The 19180-nt window shown below is 37.2% G+C and overlaps 1 protein-coding gene across 17 annotated transcripts in view; it reads right to left on the bottom strand.

Annotated features, from left to right (window-relative positions):
* Window positions 1-239: 239 nt before the first annotated feature.
* Window positions 240-19180, bottom strand: part of RBMS1 (RNA binding motif single stranded interacting protein 1) — a 339988-nt gene continuing 321047 nt past the window's right edge. For 9 of the 17 annotated variants that reach the window (XM_086898568.1, XM_086898556.1, XM_086898564.1 and 6 more), the window contains 8 exons: window positions 12632-12738; window positions 11691-11740; window positions 11504-11597; window positions 8226-8276; window positions 6013-6123; window positions 5262-5342; window positions 3826-3910; window positions 240-964 (listed from right to left, as the gene is read on the bottom strand). In XM_086898568.1, the coding sequence (XP_086754694.1) occupies window positions 3833-3910; window positions 5262-5342; window positions 6013-6123; window positions 8226-8276; window positions 11504-11597; window positions 11691-11740; window positions 12632-12738 (572 nt within the window). In that variant the 3' untranslated portion in view covers window positions 240-964; window positions 3826-3832. Of the gene's footprint in view, window positions 965-3825; window positions 3911-5261; window positions 5343-6012; window positions 6124-8225; window positions 8277-11503; window positions 11598-11690; window positions 11741-12622; window positions 12739-19180 lie in introns of all 17 variants that reach the window. The other 8 variants (XM_086898559.1, XM_086898555.1, XM_086898557.1 and 5 more) reach the window with 1 other exon arrangement.

The raw sequence follows: 19180 nt of genomic DNA, 5'->3' as shown, positions 1-19180 counted from the left end.
AACATCAAGTTAGTTTCTGAAAAAAGGCAAAAAAAGATTTTACATTGCATCATACAGCAGAGTTCCTAAATCATTCAAACTACCAGAGGGAACTATTGGCATATGGCCTTACAAACAATTTATACTATTAAAATTTCCCCAGTCAGAAAATGTGTTTCACACAAAACATTTTTTCCCCTCTTGCATTTCACTACCTTACATATTATGTGAAAAAAATCATTAAAAACACTTACTACACATTAAAAAAGCCAAATTTTCAGCAATTTTTATTGACTACCTTTAAAAGCCCTATGCTGCTGTTTTACAAGGCATAATAGACCAGCTCATTTGGTCAAAGCATTCTACACCATTAGTTTGGACTACTTACTGAAACAGCTACAGCATTGAAAGATTTAAGGCAAATTGGAATTTATAGAAAAGGATAAGACACTTCACACTACATTAAAAGAAAAACAGAAAGCTAAGAGACCAGACACTATAACTGCAACACTGCACTAAAGCAACACTCACACACTGCAAGCACAGAACATCGTCTTAGATGTTTTACTATTTTAAACTTCAGAAAAATCCATTTCATACAAAAAAAAAGATAAAAGAAACAAACAAAATAAAAATAAACCAAAACACAAATTCTGTCATGCACGTGAATAAGTCTTCGTGGTCATCTGTGCATACCCAGAAATTTGAAGGTTTTTTTTTTTTTGCGTCATAACACTTGATAAAAACTTTTTTTTTTTTACTAAAATAAACCTGTTCATGGGAACAGCTACTAGATGAATTTAAGGTTTTTCTTATGCACCTTATAGAACTTATAGCAAAAATAGTTTTAGTTGATTTCATTATAAATAACATTTTCAAGAACCTGTGCAAAACTGTCAATAATTCCTAAAGCACAATTGATCAGTAAAATCCATGATTGTTTCAGCCTTTGCACCCTTCTCCAGGCCAGGTCAACACTGGACATCTGTAACACAGAAAGGTCAGAGCTAGAGAGGAGTTACAATCATACACTTTTTTTCTAACATAGGTGTCCACAAAACTAACTGATTTCCTATATTAGACAGCTGTGAGAAGACTAAATGAATCTGAGTATAAACCTGGCAAGTAACACAGGCGGCACTGCAGGTCCTGGCCCTTCCCAGGATAAGGCTCTCCACCTTGACAGAGCCTGCGCTGCATTTCCCCCTCTCTCTCTAATGCCTGCTCAGCACACAGAGCTCCCACGGGGGAACTGAGAGGCTGCACTCAAAGCTCTTCCCCTCTTTGTTGTTTTGTTGTTGTTGTTGTTCCTTTTAATCGACCAAAAGTGGTTGAGTGTGCTACTCCTGTGGCATCTCCCAGGCTTTTGATCTCTGGAAAAGGAACAATATCTTTCTTTTGGTGCAACCTCAAGGAGGCTACATACGACAGCTAAGACAGACACAGCTACTGTGCTTCCCTGATGGTAACATTGAACAGCAGGTCAGGGCTCATCAAATTTGAAGGCAGACTTTTTAATGTACTGGCTTATATTGCCACATGGGTTTAAAAAAATACCCAGCTAATGACAAAAGTTTACACAATTTTTTAATTTTTCAAAGAAAGGCAAAGTTTGGTATTTTAAGGCTTGTACATTTGTAGGTGCATATAAAACAGGTTTGGTTTATTTTTCAAGTCCCTTTGACTATTCTTCACATAGGAGCAACTTTTTGAAAAGAAGCTGTAAAGTTATTAAATGTAGCTGCCAGAGGAAAGACACTGTGTATTTCTGACTGACTGTATCCACTCATGCAAATGTGCTAGTTGTAATTTACCCCTTGAATTATGGGAATTTGGACACTGACTTTAAACAGGACATTCCCAAAAGTGCTGCATGCACATTTAGAAAGAAGTTTCAGTTTGACGATGGTGACAAAGCCACAACAATCAAGAGACTGCAGTGTTCCCTGTATTTAGGGCACGAAATAACTGTCAATTCCCTCCCCTTCACCTGTCTGAAACAAGACAAGTGCCAGCATGTTCCAGGGACAGAAATACCAAATGCCATGCTTTGAGGCTGAAATCAGCTGGGTAATATTAACCTTCCCCATGTGCCCACTGCTACAGTGTCTGCTGACACAGATTTCACTTGCTCCTGCTACATATAAATACAGGTAACAGTGCTTCTCTGAAGAATAAAGTAAGTGGAGAACTGACTTACAGAAAACACACAGAATTGCTCACAGAGCTTAGAATTCTACACAGAGTCATCAATACAAAATATGTCTCAGATGTCAACAACTCATCCTTTCAGGAGACTTAAGGCTGCTCCTCCTGCCTGGCCTCAGTCTATGGGGAAAGACACTGACAGGCTGGGAGAGAGAGGCAGGATGGGGATGTGACATGCAGGATTACGCTTCACTGGCTACCACAGATCTCTGTTGGTAAGGAGGTTTTACATGCCCACAGGGAAGACTTAAGGCAAAACAAATAATTCCTTGAAAAGCGGTTAACACCAGGCAGCAGCCTTGGCATGGGAAACGTGCAGGAGTCATGATTTTAACACGAGGAGATGGATAACGAGAAGAGCCTGTGGCTTTGCTTTCTGCCTGCCCTGGAAGCAAATCAAGGATGTGGGCTTCCTCTAGATGCCAGCATTTGGCCCGACTACAGGAATAACACAGGTCATATGCTGTGCTACGCAGGCTCTGCCATCTGTTGAATTTGCCAAGTTTCCCCATTGGTTTGTTTCTGTCTTTCTGTATAAGAAGCTGTTTTGCCAATAATGGGGATGAGAGCACTGTTGTCAAACAGCACAGCTGACCTGCAAGATCAAAGCTAATGCCAAAATGTGTGTTTTGTTGGATCAATACATTTTAGAGAGATATCACACAACGATAGCACATAACTGATTTTGATTCTTCAGTATCAAATAAATATCACAAGGGCTGTAGAAAAACTTCTCTAACATGGCCTCCAGCACATTATTGCAGATGAATGGAATTTTTCAGTGTGAGGTCTTAGAAAATGTGATGTAGAAAATTATGTAGCCAAGTTGCCTGGCTTAAAAAGCACTCAAAGAAAAGAAAAAAAAACAAAACAAAAAAAAACGAGTTGAGGAAGAACTAAATCCTCAAACTTTAAAACATGGATCATGGAAAAGGGAACAGCTCGTGCAAGTACCATTTTCAGGACGGAATTATACAGAAAGTAAAACAATTTTGTATGAAGTAAGTTCAGGTAAAGCTAATGATTTGCTAGTAAAAAAGGCCATGCAAGCAGAACCAGAGGAAACCTGGAGTAGGAAAGTAAAATTCTGGAATTAGAGCCAAATGAGGACATGGATTAAAAACTGACAAAATTCTGGACCAAACTACTTTTTCCTAGAAAAAGGGAAGTCTTCAGGAGAAAAGGTCAGCAAGGATTTCTACCAGACTTCCCCCCTGCCCGTGGTCTGCAAGTCAGCCGTAAAGCTGCTTCTAATCTTACATGTATCACAAAACTAGAGCATGATATGTCTACCAGTACAGTTCCCTTTAGCATTTTGATTCTTGTATTTTTGCATTAATTCATTGTTCTGTACACGCTGCTAAAATGAACAAATTAAAATCCAACATAATCCAGTTATGGTATGGAGACATTATTAAAACAATATTACTCAGAATTCATTAATTCACTTCTGGATCCCATGTTTCCTTCCCTGGCTTTCAACTCTGGCCAAGTTCAAATAAGCTTCACTGTCCACAGATATTATCATCAGTATTATTTATAAGACATAAAAAAAAGAAGTTCAATACAGAGTACTGTAAATTATGAAATAAATCATCTTTGAATTCACATCTTTCATGAGACAGGATGAGCCCGTACCTCACAGTTACTTATTTTGCTGATACGTATATGGAGAATGGTCACTGGATGTCTCTACTGTAACCTGCTGCTGACCACTGGCTTCCTGCAAATAAAAAGGCAAGCCATGAGACACAAAATCAAGGAGCATTACCTGCAATCTGTATTTCCACTTGATTCATACAATTAACAGTTTTTAAATCTAAAATCTTCATCACATTCCTCAAGTGAGGTATTCCAAATCTGAGTTGTTAACTTTATCTTGATTAATATTCCAGCAAACAGAGAAATTAAATGATCATGCAAACTTCACACTTCCTCAGATGCTTTGATGATAATGAAAAAAAAAAACCCTCAAACTTTTGACATTACAGAGAGAGCAAATCATTGCTAGAATATTTTCCATCTGTAGACATAAAAGAGCATTTCTGTCCCTCTCCTTTTGAAGGGGAGGGAGAAGAATGAGATCTACTTACCACACAAACACTATGAGTACTGTGATGGGACTGGCACTAGGCAACACAGAGAATTGTAGATCGGACTTTGCACCAGGCTCCCCAGAAACCAGGCAATTAATTCAGCTGAGAGTGCTCTGGCAGACAGAGCAATCAGGTAATTACCAAAAGAATTTCTCTGATCCACATGGGCAGATGCACCAAAATGAATCAAACAAATTCTGGAGTTTCTGGATAAACAGACTTTGAAATGAAATATTTTTTTCTTACAGGCTCTGGAACAGACTGTCTGGCACTCATTCTGAATACATGAGCTGCAGCATGCCTTGTCTAGCTCCTCTGTTAAAGAAATACTGACCTATGAAAGGGTGTAAGGTAAGCCAAAGTAGTAGATAAATTATTCAGTTTACTTATGTTATGCTCTCCAACAAAAGTGAAAAATTCCTCTTCAATGGAGAGATTTATTAGACAAACATGCACAGCATCCTGAGATGCCAGGGTCAAATCAGGATTTTTTGCAAAAAGCTACAATCAAGGTGTGCTGGCAGACAATTCTCTACACAGGTAAACTACTTGAAAGATCAAAACTACAATACATTCCCTGGGGCTTGTCACTATTGGAGTTATGCTTGATAAAACACAGGGTTTGCCTGAGCTATGCTCATAGAGAAGATTGCTCTGAGTAATGTACTGCTGTAAGTACAGCAAATGCTTTGTTGTAACACTGGCTATATTAGTTGAGAATAATAACATTTTATAGTTTTAATACATGTGGCATTCACAGTACATTCACAGTTACAATATTTGCCTTTGAGCACTAATTTTACATAGAAAAAAAATAAATCATATTCATATTTCTTATCATGGGTCTTTTATAAAATATAATACTGACCTCAACATGACCTCAACACCTCAGTATATTTATATAAATATAATATAATATATTTATATTTATATAAATATATTATATTTATATGATATTTTATAAAATAAAATACTGACCTCAACAGGAACTGCTGCTGTCTGGACATGTGTGTACTGGGGGATGTAGGCTCCTTGCATAGCTGTTGTGGCTGGCATGTACTAGAAAGACAGAGTCCATTACATTGAGTTAAAGCCCAATATAAGTACAAAAGAATTCAAAATACCTGTCATGGTATTGTTTAATGGATATTGACTGTTTCCTTAAAGCAATATACAGGAGAGAAGAACTTTTGCATCTGAAATCCATAGGCTTTCCAGAAAAGTCATGTATCTATTTTGAGAAAATTCAAATTTAGTCTTCAAAGACTATGTAAAGGACTTTTCCTTCTCTGCTAACCCCAGTCATGATATTTTCTTTTCATAACCCAATCTGGTCAAAAAAAAAGGGTCTTGCTGTTTAGAAGCAAGTCTGAATCTCTTCTGATTTAACTCCTGTCTCATGCTTTAAGAGATTAGAGTCACAGAAAGGAGTATAAAGAGTAAAACTATTTTTAATCTTTTAGATGCAACTCTGAAGTTACCTACTTGATTCCTTTCATCTGTTTCAGTCTATTTTTATTTACTCATTTCCAATTTCTGATCAGCTAATAGACTGAATAAAAGCTGCTGAGTATAATTTTAAAATGGAGACAGTTTCTAATAATTTACTGGACATAAGATGACTTACAGAATTACTTTTTCCCACATGCAAGCTGCACAGGGATATTGTGATCTACACGCAGTATTTTCTACTTGGGTAAGTTCTATTTTGTATCAAATTGCTACATACTGTTCCAGTGCTGCCTAATGAAAGATGACTCATCTGCTGTGTCAGAGGGCTTATCATTGATGCAGGCTGTAGTGACATGGTGTGGTCCATGGAGGGAGTCAGAACAGCACCCTGTTTAAACAGAGAAACAAAGAAATGGTTGCAGCACACAGATTTAATTTAATTTTTGATTTGAGATTCTAAGTATGGGCTGGCCTTCTGAGGGGATATACCACAAGAACTCTTTAATCCCAGGCACTGACTGAAAAAGCAGGTCTGGGGAATTCTGAATATTTTACTTGAGCATCTGTAGATTTTCAAGATGGAAGACTGTCTTTGACTTCCTGTTGTACATTTCAACTGATGTGCAATACACTTGAGAGACCTGCTGAAAATGCTTTGTAAAATATGAGTTTAACCAGATGCTGACTTGAAAGCAAAAATTTGCACATGTTACCTGGTACAGATTCACTTAGCTTAAGCTTTGGAATTTCATACTTTAGGAAGAAACTTTTATCTCATCTTTAGGAATGGTGGCTTTGGAGGAGAACATTTGTGTTCCTACCCATCACACGTGATGTTCACACACGAGACAGCTGCCCTACTTAGTGGCTGCTTTCATTAGCACACACATTTCAGAAAAGTGACTTAGCAATGCTGATTCTTTGTCTAAATACCAGCTGCTCTTGATGACATTTCTATTGCTTCTGTATCATTTTGTTAAGTTCCTAAAAATTATACTCTAAACTTTTAAACACTTTAGACTTCTAAATATGGAGGGCACACTCATAAGGTTTTCAGAGTTAACTGAAATGGAAGATTATCAAGAAACTTCATTTTACCAATCATGTTCCACAAAAATACATTTCCAAATACTTTGTATGGCTTATGCTTGCAGAACATGTTGATTAAAATTAATGGAGGCTGAAAACTAACAGAAATAATTGCAGTGCATTGAAAGCAAGTATTTTGAATCAATAACTAATTCTTAAAAAGAAAAAAAGAAAAAAAAAAGAAAAAAAAAAGTGTAGAATATACTTGGAAAAACAACCATGTGATCAGTGTAGATGAAATGAGTCACAGGCACATCAAACACTGAAAGAATTTCCTGTCTGTAGACTGCAGGCTTCTCTGAAAAGCAAATGAGCAAGACAGCACCCGTCTTTGCACAGGCCAAAACTGAACTTCAGTCTAGAATCTAGGTCTTTATTTTCAACTGTGAAATCTCATCTTGTGTACCTGTGAAACTAATACACCATTATACCATATCAACTCTTGTCTTTCACAGCATTATTTGCACAATGTTGTTTTATGAAAATCCGTGTTAATAGAGAAGGAAGTTAAAACCTGCTCTATGTATGTGTATTTAACATCAAAAACCACAAATACAGCAACAATTAAGTGTGTGAGATGGTGTTCTGGTTCAACATCACCTTCTCTGCATGCCCAAGAAGAAAGTGTTCTGCCAAGAAGATTTACATTCTATAATCTGCATGGAGAGGTTAATTAAAGTAAAGACAATATCCTTTCTATATCTGGAAACAGACTTGTTTGTTAACTATGGGAGTGCACGTATTAAAGTGCCTGTTATTATTAGTAATGCTCATCTCAAGAAACCCAAGTAAGTCTCAGATGTAATGGTACTTAATTGGCAAATGACATAGACAAGAACCAAATTTCATGGGAGAGTAGAGATTAGAATGCCTGACAGTCTGGTACAGATGCCACAGCCAAAAGTGTAGGGAGACCAGCATTACTCATGAGTGGTGAAGCCAGAACAAGCTATGCAGGTTTTCTCAAGTGAATGCCCATAATGTCATTCATATCATTACATCCATCTGTCTTTCACAAATTATGCAGTCTGAACTATTGTAGACCTATTCTAGAACACTGGGTCTCCAATTTCAGCTCCTGAAAGGTAGACAGTATGTAAAACATTTGGTATTTGCAAAGTGTTTTCCATTTAAAATAAAATAAAACAAAACAAAAAAACCCCAACACCACTAAGTTTCCTCTTGGAAGTTTTCTTTAATGGTCCTCATCACATTGATACTCTGAAGGTAGCTTTCTTTTTTTTCCTAATAAAATAAGGCCCCAGTTCAGGTTACTGTCTTTCTTTAGCTTTTAATTTTGATCCATGAAAGAAATTGGACAGGAACTGACATACTTCCTGTTGCTTAAAGTATGTAAAGTGTTTATATAAAACACAAAAATAGAGAAGCATAAAAACTTACTGGGTGCTGCATTATGTATGGTTGAGGCTGCATCCAAGAAGGACTCTGAACCTAGAACAAAATTGGCATTTTATTTTCTATTTTACACATTCTTGGAATACTCCAACTTAGATATAATAATAACTTAAATCATGTTAACATGCCTCCTCCCTTATTTATTGACTTTTTAATCCGATTAAAGGATGTTTCTCTGTGGAACAACATTGATTTCTATGAAAAATGTATTCATTCTAACCTGTAAATCAGAGACAAGATTTGGAGACCAAATACCACATACACCTTTCAGAAGAAAAGACAATGTTTTTAGTGCAGGTTTCAGAAACTTGATCAAGTACAATGAAAGGGGCCAAAGAGATGAATGGCAGACTTCTGCTATGTTGAAAAAGGAAGCTCCTTGTGTCTCAGAAATTCCTTTGTGGAAAAATAATTGGGATCTCAGAAGGCATAGCACCATTTGCCTTCTGGTATGATCTGAATAAAATAAATTACTGTATTTTCACAACTGAAAAAAAAAAATAAATCAGGAATTCTGCTGTAATCTTGTTCCAGGAAAAAGAAGATTTAGAAGAACTGTGCTTCTCTGAGACACTGTGGTGTGTTATTCCCAAAGCACAGGAAGAGGAGGAGGTTCTGATGAGAGTCCCTGCTCTGGCAACAAGCACATTTTCTCTCCAAAATCGGTGACCGCCCAAATACTTCAATTGCAGTAGAATGCCTAACTTTGCATGACAAATAACAGGTCATATTGTTATCCTGGTTAAAAAGAGCTGATTGCAGCAGCTCTTTGAAATAGTGCCCTGCAAGAAATACTAAAGGTAAGGACAAAAATATTTCCTCCTCACCTGCTGTAAGTGTGTAGGGTAAGGCAGGAATCTGACCTGCACTGCACACAGAGCAGGCTCACCATGACTGCTGGACATTTAAAGCCTTTTAAATGCCTCTGCCATCATTCCCAGAGTCTTGTGAACAAGGACAGGTAAACACACAGCCTTGAAAAAATCCAGGTGAGGTATTTTCTGGAAGATGGAAGTATTTCTTGCCTACTTTAGGTACTTACTTTCAAACCAGTGTTAGTTTGTTGGTTTTTTCTTTTTCAGTCAGGAAAAGAGCAAACAGGAATTTGAAAATGGAATAAAAAAGACAGGAACACTCCCTTTCCTCAGGCAAAATCTCAATGGCAAAAATACCGGTACAGCCTGACTAAAGCTTTGGCTAATCTCACACTATGATAGTAACTGGCTCACTGCAGTCATTTGGGTACACAGGGGTTGCAGAAACAAACACTAGCCAAAACTTTATTACATTTGTTTACCTGAATAAGAATAAATCTAGGAGCAGGTTATACCATGCCTCAAAGGAAAAAAAACCAACCCAAAACTGTGCTTGTGTGATATGTCCTGTTGTGTAGAAGACAGAAAGCTGCAGGTTTCAGTGAGAAGGGATCAGTAATGAAGATGTGACTAATACTCAAATTGCAAAATTCCTCAGGCCAAGAACCTCCTTCCTCCCCAATACAGAATACTTCAATTTAATTTTCAATTCCAATTACTGTGTCACTTCAAGCATAATGATATTAATAACTCCATCTGCAATAATTTAAGCTCCATGCCATGTATATTGAAATACTGGTAACTACATTTCTGGAAACATAATGGATTGTGGTCTGCCCATCTCAATAAGCCCAAAAAATAATACTGTATTGCTAAGTAGTATGTTTCCATGCCAACTTTCAATTTTTACTTGGATTCTAAATATTGAAGAGTCTTATATTGATAAATAATTTATATTTTAATAAAGGATAGCAGTTAATTTTACAGAAATATTTTTCTGGGTAAGAACTTACTGTAATTTCTGAGGTAATGCAGTACCAAGCAGAATGATTCAGTATACTGAAAAATACAGTCTAGCACTGTCTGCCGAGAGCAAACATTGTGTTGCATAAGTTAGCTCAGAAATTAATATAAAAATAATCCAGCTGCCCTTCACACCAGAGAACACTGTTTTAACTCCCACACAACACTTGGCTCATGCAAGATGGCATTAGATCTCCAGACTAATATTAGACAATTCTTCCTCATCATCCTCATTTGGAATTGAAGGCTACATGGAAATTTCTGCAAGAGGAAGCTGATGAAATGGCCCACAGTGCCTCTGTTGGCCTTCTACCTCCCCTTTACATACCCTTCCATATTCATTCACACACACAGCACATTAGAAAGCTCAGCATGTCTCCCTCACTAGAAAGCAAACAGCCTCTTCTCCTTCCCCTGACACACAGAGGTAAGAATTTTCTAAATTTAATTAGTTTGGGTTATTTATGACCTGAATCACTGCTGTTTACTCCATCTATGTGTTAAACAGTAAAATGCCAAAATAGCTCATCATTTAGTGTACACTGGCATAATTGGCATGTCTGAAGTAGTAATTACAGAGCACACATCTGAGACAGCCATACTAGTTGTATTTAAAGAAAGTTGTTTGTAAACTGAATTGTGTGATGCCCCAAGATGAAAGATTCTTAAGAGATCTATATCAAAGTGCTAAAACTGTTCCATATAATTTTCCAATATGTTGAATTGTATATCAATATCCCTTGTGAGGACTCAAGATGACACCTATCAAAATCCTTCTTCAGAAAGCTTGTCCACAATTTATGTTTTAGTTTATTCAAAATAAAGTAACCTTTGGTTTAGAAATACTGTCCTAGGCTATTAAATGCTTTACTCCTAACATAAAATCACTGCATTTGATTGCTAAAGCAATGTGAACTCTGAGCTCTTTTTTTCAAATTTCCTTCTCTAATGTCAAGAATGTTTCTATTTCTAAGTACAACTACATAAGATATTATTGTTGGGCTTTCTGAGAAAAAAACAGAGAAAAGCTAAAAATGCATGGAAAACATCTTTAAAAATTAATTTAATTAAACCAAGAAGGTTTTAAATAAAAAATAATTACTTCGGATATACAGGTGACATTAAAAGAATTTGACAGAGAAAATGAAAAATCTCCCAGTGAAATGCAGAGGTGACTACAAATCCCTCAGCCATCAGCACAAGCCAGAGACTTGTTTTGCAAGACACCAGGATCTCATTAAATCGCTGTGCTTCCTGAAACACACACTCAGATTTTCAGGCTGTCACTTTCATCCTGTACAGCACAAGGAACCCATTTTATTGAAATAAAGCATTATTGGAGACCTTATAAAACCATATGTAACAACTGATAAACAAACATAAGCTCCAATGAACCATTTCAGCTACCAAGTTCTAAATACAAACCTGGTATGTAGAAACTGGAGAAGCAATATATGGCGTAATAGATGTCTGAGTGATCATTCTGTTTGCTGTAATACTGTAGGGTGATGGATAAAATCTAGAAAATGCAGAAAGATTTATTAAATGCCAGTTCTGTGCAACTTTTATAATGAAAACTTTTATTTTCTTAGTGTGCTATTACTCAACATACCCATTTTGTAAAGCAGCTGTGGTTGGATCATATGTGAGTGTCATTCCAGCCTTTACAAAAAAAAAAAAAAGTGGAAAAGAAACAGTTGGCAAAATTAATTTTAATTGTAAATTATTTCTATTATTCTTTTTTTAGTTGTCTTATTTTTAACTGAAAATTTGTATTGAAAATGATTTATTACCAAGACTTAGGGAAAGGTTAATTGACAGAAGTAATTATACAGTGAAGAGAATCAGCAATATCGATTGTGAATACAAGTTTCCATGTTCCCATCACAAGGAACAAAATGCAATCTATTACACACCTGGCTAAAAGAACATGTGTGTGTTTGAGATTCAGGGCATTCAGATGATTATGGTAGGGTGTTGCTTACAATACATGAACTATAAGAATGAATGGGGAGTGCAGTTTTTCAGAAGCCACATTTGAATTTTCCTGTCTAATATAAATGAGGTGTCTAGGCTTGCTAACCACAGTAAGTCTGTGAAACTATTATCTTGAACATTAAAGATTAAAACAACTGTTGACTAAAAATAATAATGCTGCATGGCACTGGTATACTATTTTAATCTTGTGAAAGTATGTGCATTTTAGTGTTGCATAGATCAAAGGATTATTTACTGCATGTAAGCATAGTTATGTTTCTGGTAGTTAAATAATATGAGAAAGATGAAGTTTATATTATGAACAAGTTGAAGGAGATTTTATTGTTCACTTTAATGAGATAGGACTCAGCATTTCACATTTTGCATTTTCTCCTCAGAAGAAAGACACAGTTAAATATTTTTTTTATAGAGGCACAAACTGTCAGGTAAGAGTTGCTTGCACATTTTTAATATGCCAAAGACCCAAGCCAAGAAGTCTCAATGCCTATCATTTTCCTAAGTATTCATTACTGCACACCCACACTCAAGCTTGAAGGGAGGACTTACAAGTCTCACCTCGCCTTCTCTGTGCCATGCTCTTCCATTCTGTATGTATTTATTCTGATTCTGTCTCTTCTTCTGTCCTCCATCAGCAAACTTGCACAATAAAGGTTCTGCAGGAACTGAGAAGAAAGAAGAAAAATTAGTTCAAGTAGCATTCATACACAGAGGTCAACTCTCCAAATGAGGTATGGTTTTAAGTTATATTCCAAATATGACAGTTAAATAACACAGAGCCCTCCTACAGCACCAACAACCGTTCAGCATAGCACAAAGAAAGCTGCCACACACAAACACAGCATCAGGAATGCCTGATATATTTTATTTAAAACTATTGCTGTAAAACCTGCTGGAAAGAAACATGGTCTTATATGCTCAGGTATATCCTGAATCCTGAGCTTTGTCTCTTTGGAAGTATATCTAAGGAGGGTGGAGAAAAAAATCTGGCCAAAAGTCTATAACATATTCTCCCCACCCCTTGGAGGTTTCAGTAATATCCCACAACTTAAAGGTGTTTTACTCATCCAGAGGAGGCAGAAGAGCTGGCACAGTACATCCACTTACTCCAGCTGACAAGGGAGAGTGGGCACCTTTATCTCCTGACACCTTGCACCGAGAAAATGCCACAATTGTCCATTCTCATTTTATCTCTGCTCTACAAAGAACACCCAATGCAACCAGAAATTCTTTAAGATTGTTCTTTTGAGGTATTTTGCATGCTGCCATGAAATGGCATCACCATACTTCATTATTTTTTTTATTCTTATTCTTAATATTCTTATTATTTTTATTCTTATTATTTTTCCTAATACAATCCTGACCATGACTTCAATTTTTAATGTCAGAATTGAAGCAGTGGAAAGGTTTGCATAGCATACTTTCTTTCCTGCTCTTAGCTTCCATATTTCCAAGTACCTATGGCTGAGGCACAGCTCTGCTGCATCACACCACACCCTCCCTAATCACAGGGTGGAAGCACTGTTATGACTTGGATGTAAATGCTTCTCTGCCAATAATTCCTGACACATGAGCTGTCTAAGCTTTACCATGACACTCCTCCAGTCACTCTCTGTTTGGAAACATCTTCATGAGACATGGCTGGACCTGAAAACATACAAGTTTCCAAATGCAGAGTAAACACATGAGGTGGGAAGGCCACCTGCAAAAAAACAAGCCCATGAAAAATTTTCAACAAAATCTCTTAATATAACCATGGTGAGTGCTGATGACTCTTCACCCTGTCTGCATTCGCAAAGGATGATTGGTACTGAAAACCTCAGAGGTGCATAACCTCACAAAGAACTTGACTTTTAAAACTTTGGCACAAAACAAGCATTAATGGCCCAGTCATCCCTGGCTTTGGATGTCACACCTAAAACACTAGCTCTGGTTCTACTGGAAAAAATTCCACTTCCTGCATGACACATCTTTCGACAGCCTTCTCTATAAAAAAAGGAGACAGAACTGGTGTGTGGGTCCCTGTCTCATCTCCAGCACTGACCACACAGCTCAGAGACCTCTCCTACTTGTGTGCTGTTATACAGAGTGTCAGACTACAATATTAAGCATGACAACCAAATTAATTTAAAATCTATTATCCTTCAGAGAATGGGAATTAAAATCCTATAATCATAAAATAAACCAGGAAAAGGTTAGGCTAATGACACTGGAAAAATATAGGAGACCTATGGATGATGGAGTAAATGAACAAGGAAATAATAGAAACCCTAAAGTAGGAGACAAACTGAAAAACATTGTCTTCAAAACCTTGCATTTCTGAGGGGATTTCTGGAATTCCCAAAACTGAGTTCTGCTTTGGGGTCTTCTATTATGTGAAGCAACTTCAGTTTCAACATATTTGGAGCAAAAAGTTACCATATCAATATGGTGATGGATGATTTCCTATTTCTTTATAAAAGCCATATCCAATAACCTTGGTCACAGCACACAGCATTTTAGTCCACACACAGTTCTGTTGAAATAAGAGGAAGTAATCTGAGAATATGTTACCAATATGGATAAATTCATCAGGCTCTGGTCTGAAATTATTTTGATTGATTTTACACAGTGTGGAAAACAAAAATCCAGTGTACTCTGAGAGACGTGGTCCAAATACAGAAGTTAACTACCTTAATTAAAAAAAGCTCTTCCCCAAGTTGAGTATTTTTGGCTACTTACACATTATTTCAAATTATCTAGTTTTGTGAGGAGCATATGTGACTTCCAAAATATGCACTATAAAATTTTGGATGAGATCAAAATTTCATTTCAAAATTCATTTTCTCTGGCATGAGAGCAGTACAGAAAGACATCAAAAAAGGCTTTCTAGCCCTGTCATTCTGTATTATAGCACTCACAGGTAGTAAATGCTTTAGTTAAAGCTGCATTATGAGTTCATTAAAAATCCCTACAATGAACTGTGAAAAACTTTTCTGAAAGCATTATTTGTGCTTGCATTTCCCATCATTGTCTCAACATAAAGATCTTTTTCGAAAAAAAAGCAGAGTAAAACTGTCCAACTGAAAAAAAATGTTCATAAAAACCTATTTTAAGAATAAATCTGAATTTTTTGTTAGCAGATAACTAAAAACAGCTACATTTTAAACAACTAAACATCTTCTGTGTTCCATTGTAAAAATTCTCAACAAATTTAAAAAGGAAGAATAAATGGAGTAAGAATTATACATATGTACTGGATTTTGTATACATAATATCCAAAACCTGCATCAATTAAGAAACCCAAACATTTAAAAAGCTATCAATTCATGATCTACTAAAAGTTAGTGCTCCATCTTACTGAACACAGGTCCAGCCATGGGAGCCCTTGTTTCTCTGACCTTCCACCTTCCCTTGCTCCTCACTGCACCCATCAAAGACACCAAAAGCTGTGAAGGCCCCAACTGACACTAAAAAAAAACTCATGCAGACCATCTACTTAAAACCAGCAGCTGCTGTGAGCAGGCTGTACAGCATTTGTCTTCCCTGATTCTGCTTCAAGATCTGAATGCTGACAGTGGGGACAGCTCCAGCTGAAAACCCAACTGCAACTTTTGGCTGCTCTTCCTTACGCGTGACCTGAACACTACTGGGTTCACTCCTGCAGCAACACAACGACTGATGGTCACTGCAGGGAGGGTCATGAGAAGGAGATAAACCTTCTTGGGTTTATCTTGACCTACTGATCTCCCTCCCACCAAAGAATGAACACAGACAAGATTAAATCCAAACCTTATTTCTTCAGCTTTCCTTTTCCCATTTTTTTTCACGAATATGCAACATATTCTCTCTCTTGCATAAAAGAGTGTGCATATAATAGATGCATATTTGAACAAAAAGCTCTAGCAAGTCCTACAGACCAGTTAAGCAATCTTTTGTAGTACAGGAAGGAAGGGAGAGTCATTTTTATTGTTTAATTACTGGGAACTGTGCAGGCCCAGCGTTGAAGCAGATCATTAATCACTCAGTGACTTGTCCGTATGTGCAAAACAAAGGCAGAGTACAAATATTCAGAGTTGCATTCACAGCTGAGAGGTACCTGATGTAAAAGGCTACAACTTACAGTGGAGTTAAGCTTCTGCAGCTCGGACACCACATTTAACAGGGCACTCTTCTGATACCCACTGCAAACCAACACTGCCAATGGTTTGCAGGCACCTGTTGAGCTGCAGCTACAGGGGGGATCTGTAACCATGAGCTTTCCTGGATTCAACATCAGGTCAGGGCTTTAAAACTCAGGTGTGGCAAGTGCTGACCATCTCCTCCTGCCCTGAATCACTCTCCTCTAGGACTAATGTTTTTAAGGAACAGAGATGTGAATGCAATAGTAGTCCAGACAGTAAATTCTTCCTCGTTGTAGATACTTTGCGCACATCTGTACATTAGAATTCAGTTTGTTCAGTGTCTACCCAAATTTGTACCAGGTGATACTATAAATGCAAGAACAAAACTGATGGACCTTGAGTTTACACCCTTGACTTTACATGGGTAATTTTATCAACTTTTCAATAAACCCTACTTTCAGTTACTGAAAAATACAACAAAAGAGTTGAAAAATACTATTACTTCAGTCAGTTTTCAATTAAACTGCACCTTTTAGAGATTTCATTGCTTATATTCTAGTGCAAAGCATATGGGACTTAATGAATTCTTACATTAAAACATCACTTTACAACAGAGGAACCCTGTACAGCTAGAAACTTGCCAAAGGCTGTGGGAATTAAAGAAGAAATTGTGCAACCCAAGACCAGGGTAGCTTTATATGTATAAAGAGAAATTAAGTATTAAACTCTTCACCATCCTAGTCTTCACTTAAACATAATTCTCAGGATTACATTGCTTTAATAATTTATACAAGGTTTAAAAATTTGTCACAGAAGGATATTTTGAGTGGTTTTAAGAAGCATTTTTCTCTTCTATTCCTATATTGCTCCTTAAAACTAAGCAGCAATTGCAAATGATGGAAGTTGGAGAAGTAAAAGCCTCTAATTCACAGATTTTACAAAATATTCAGAGTTGATGATCCTTGTGGGTCCCTTCCAAGTGCAAATCTGAAGTGAATGGCCCATACAGGGATCAGACCTACAATGTTGGTGCCTTAGCACCATGCTCTGACCAGCTGATGTACAGGGTCTTGATAAAAGGAATGAAATTTTTGTTCCTCCAGGACTTTGTGTTAATCCCTGGCCTTCCCAGATTCTTAGAGACTTTTTTTGTTGTGTCTTCTAATGCTCCAGAGGAGGTTTCACTTATGTCTTCTACAAGTGTTTAACCCATTCTTCCATTTAAGCCCAAACTTAGTTAAAATAACAAAGCTGCATTATGAAAGCATGTTTTTGTTGAACAAATGTTCTTCCTCCCACACCTATTTCATTACAGGCCTATCTCTCCTACCCTCTTCATCCTGATAACAGTGTTTTTAGAGCCAGCTCCTTTTGCTGATTTTAGCCAAGTTTCTAGGACACAATGTTTTAATTTAAACATAGATCCGGTTTTATGATTTTGTTTTGCATGTGTTTGAACTTGATCCTTTATAATCCCAATGGTCACTAATCTATTTCAAAACAGCTTTCTAATCTCTGCTTGTTCAAGAGCTTTCCTACCACCATCCAGTTTTCTCTGTGCAGGTTGTCCAAAATCACAGTTGCCTTATGACTCCGCCCCACTTTTTGGCAGATTGCGGCATACTATTATGCACAAGCTGAATTCTCTAATAAGACTGCATTGTTGGAGAGCTGCTTGCTCTGTGGTATGGAACTCTGGGAAGAATTTGAACTCCATAAAACCTTTGCAAGAAGCAATGAAACTTCAAAGCACCAGCACAGAAACAGAGCGGAGGCTGTACCTCTACAGCAAAATTGAGGGTCTTTAAGAACCAAGGTTCTCACAACCCCCTCATGCACCTGATTATTTGTCTCTTTTTCAGTATCATGGAAGGTGAGACCCATCTCACTTAACTGGCTTTCAAACATTTGGAATGTTCTATTTCTGAGTGACTGATGCAGACAGCCCTTGTAACCACAGGGACAATCTCTGGAAGTGTATTTTTCTTTACCTGTTCTAGACAGAGAGCCTGGACAACTGCTTTGCAAAGTAAGCACTAGAAGTTCAAACCTGTGAGGTGGATTACATCTTCAGACCCCTGTTTAGTTTACACTTTCTGATAATGGACAGTTCTCTGCAAATTTCTTGTCCCTAATGCATCATATTTTTATGTCAAATGTTTCCTTCAGACTGCAAAAATCATTTCTACAATTCCATGCAGGTACTTTTTACTTTGACCTAGTTCAATCTCATCATGTAAGGGTGCAACTCCAGCTTCAGCAATGACCCACAGGAGACAGAGCATGATTAGCAATGACATGCTCGATGGTTCACTCATTGAGAACAGGAGAATGCAAGTGAAACTAAAAATTAACAAACAAAAAAGCAATAATAGGAGCTTCTGTTACAGTTCTTTAGTGTCATTATTGTCTCTGTATACATAGTCTGTAACATTTTTACTAATGTAATAAAGAAAAGATTATAACTAAAGTAATAAATGCAACAATGTGCTTAAATTTACCAATTTTTGTAACAAACTTTTAAGTAAATTAATAAAATCAGCAATTCATCCCTGTGCAGAGGGTCTGCGAAAGCAAGGCTAGGGAAGTCAAAATACTGCATTAGATTAGTTTTGCCGAAGGGAGTGGTTTCCTGTGCTCTGAAGCATTTTCCATCCTTACAGCAGCACAGACTGCCTCAAACTGGAGCAATCTTTCTGGGATGAGGCATGTTTGGAGTTTTACTAAACAAGCCACATTCTTGTCTGCCTGCCGAGGGCTACTTTCCTCCTCCTCAGTGACAGGGTCTGGCTGCAGAGAGCATTTCACCAGTGGGATAAAGGCAGCTTCAGCAACCACATCAACACTGTAATTTGTAAAATTCCCACTTGGGATTCTCAATAAAATGCCTACTGAAAGCTGCCTGGAATGTCAGGCATGTATTCTTTCCTTCTCTATTGTCCTCTTTACTTTCTATTTTACTCAGCAGCATTGAATTTCCTCTCCTCATTTTCCAGTATTCACG

This window comes from Cyanistes caeruleus, chromosome 7 (genome assembly GCF_971803275.1).
Source record: "Cyanistes caeruleus chromosome 7, bCyaCae1.hap1.1, whole genome shotgun sequence".
Lineage (NCBI taxonomy): Eukaryota > Metazoa > Chordata > Aves > Passeriformes > Paridae > Cyanistes > Cyanistes caeruleus.
This window is presented reverse-complemented; position numbering and strand designations above follow the sequence as displayed.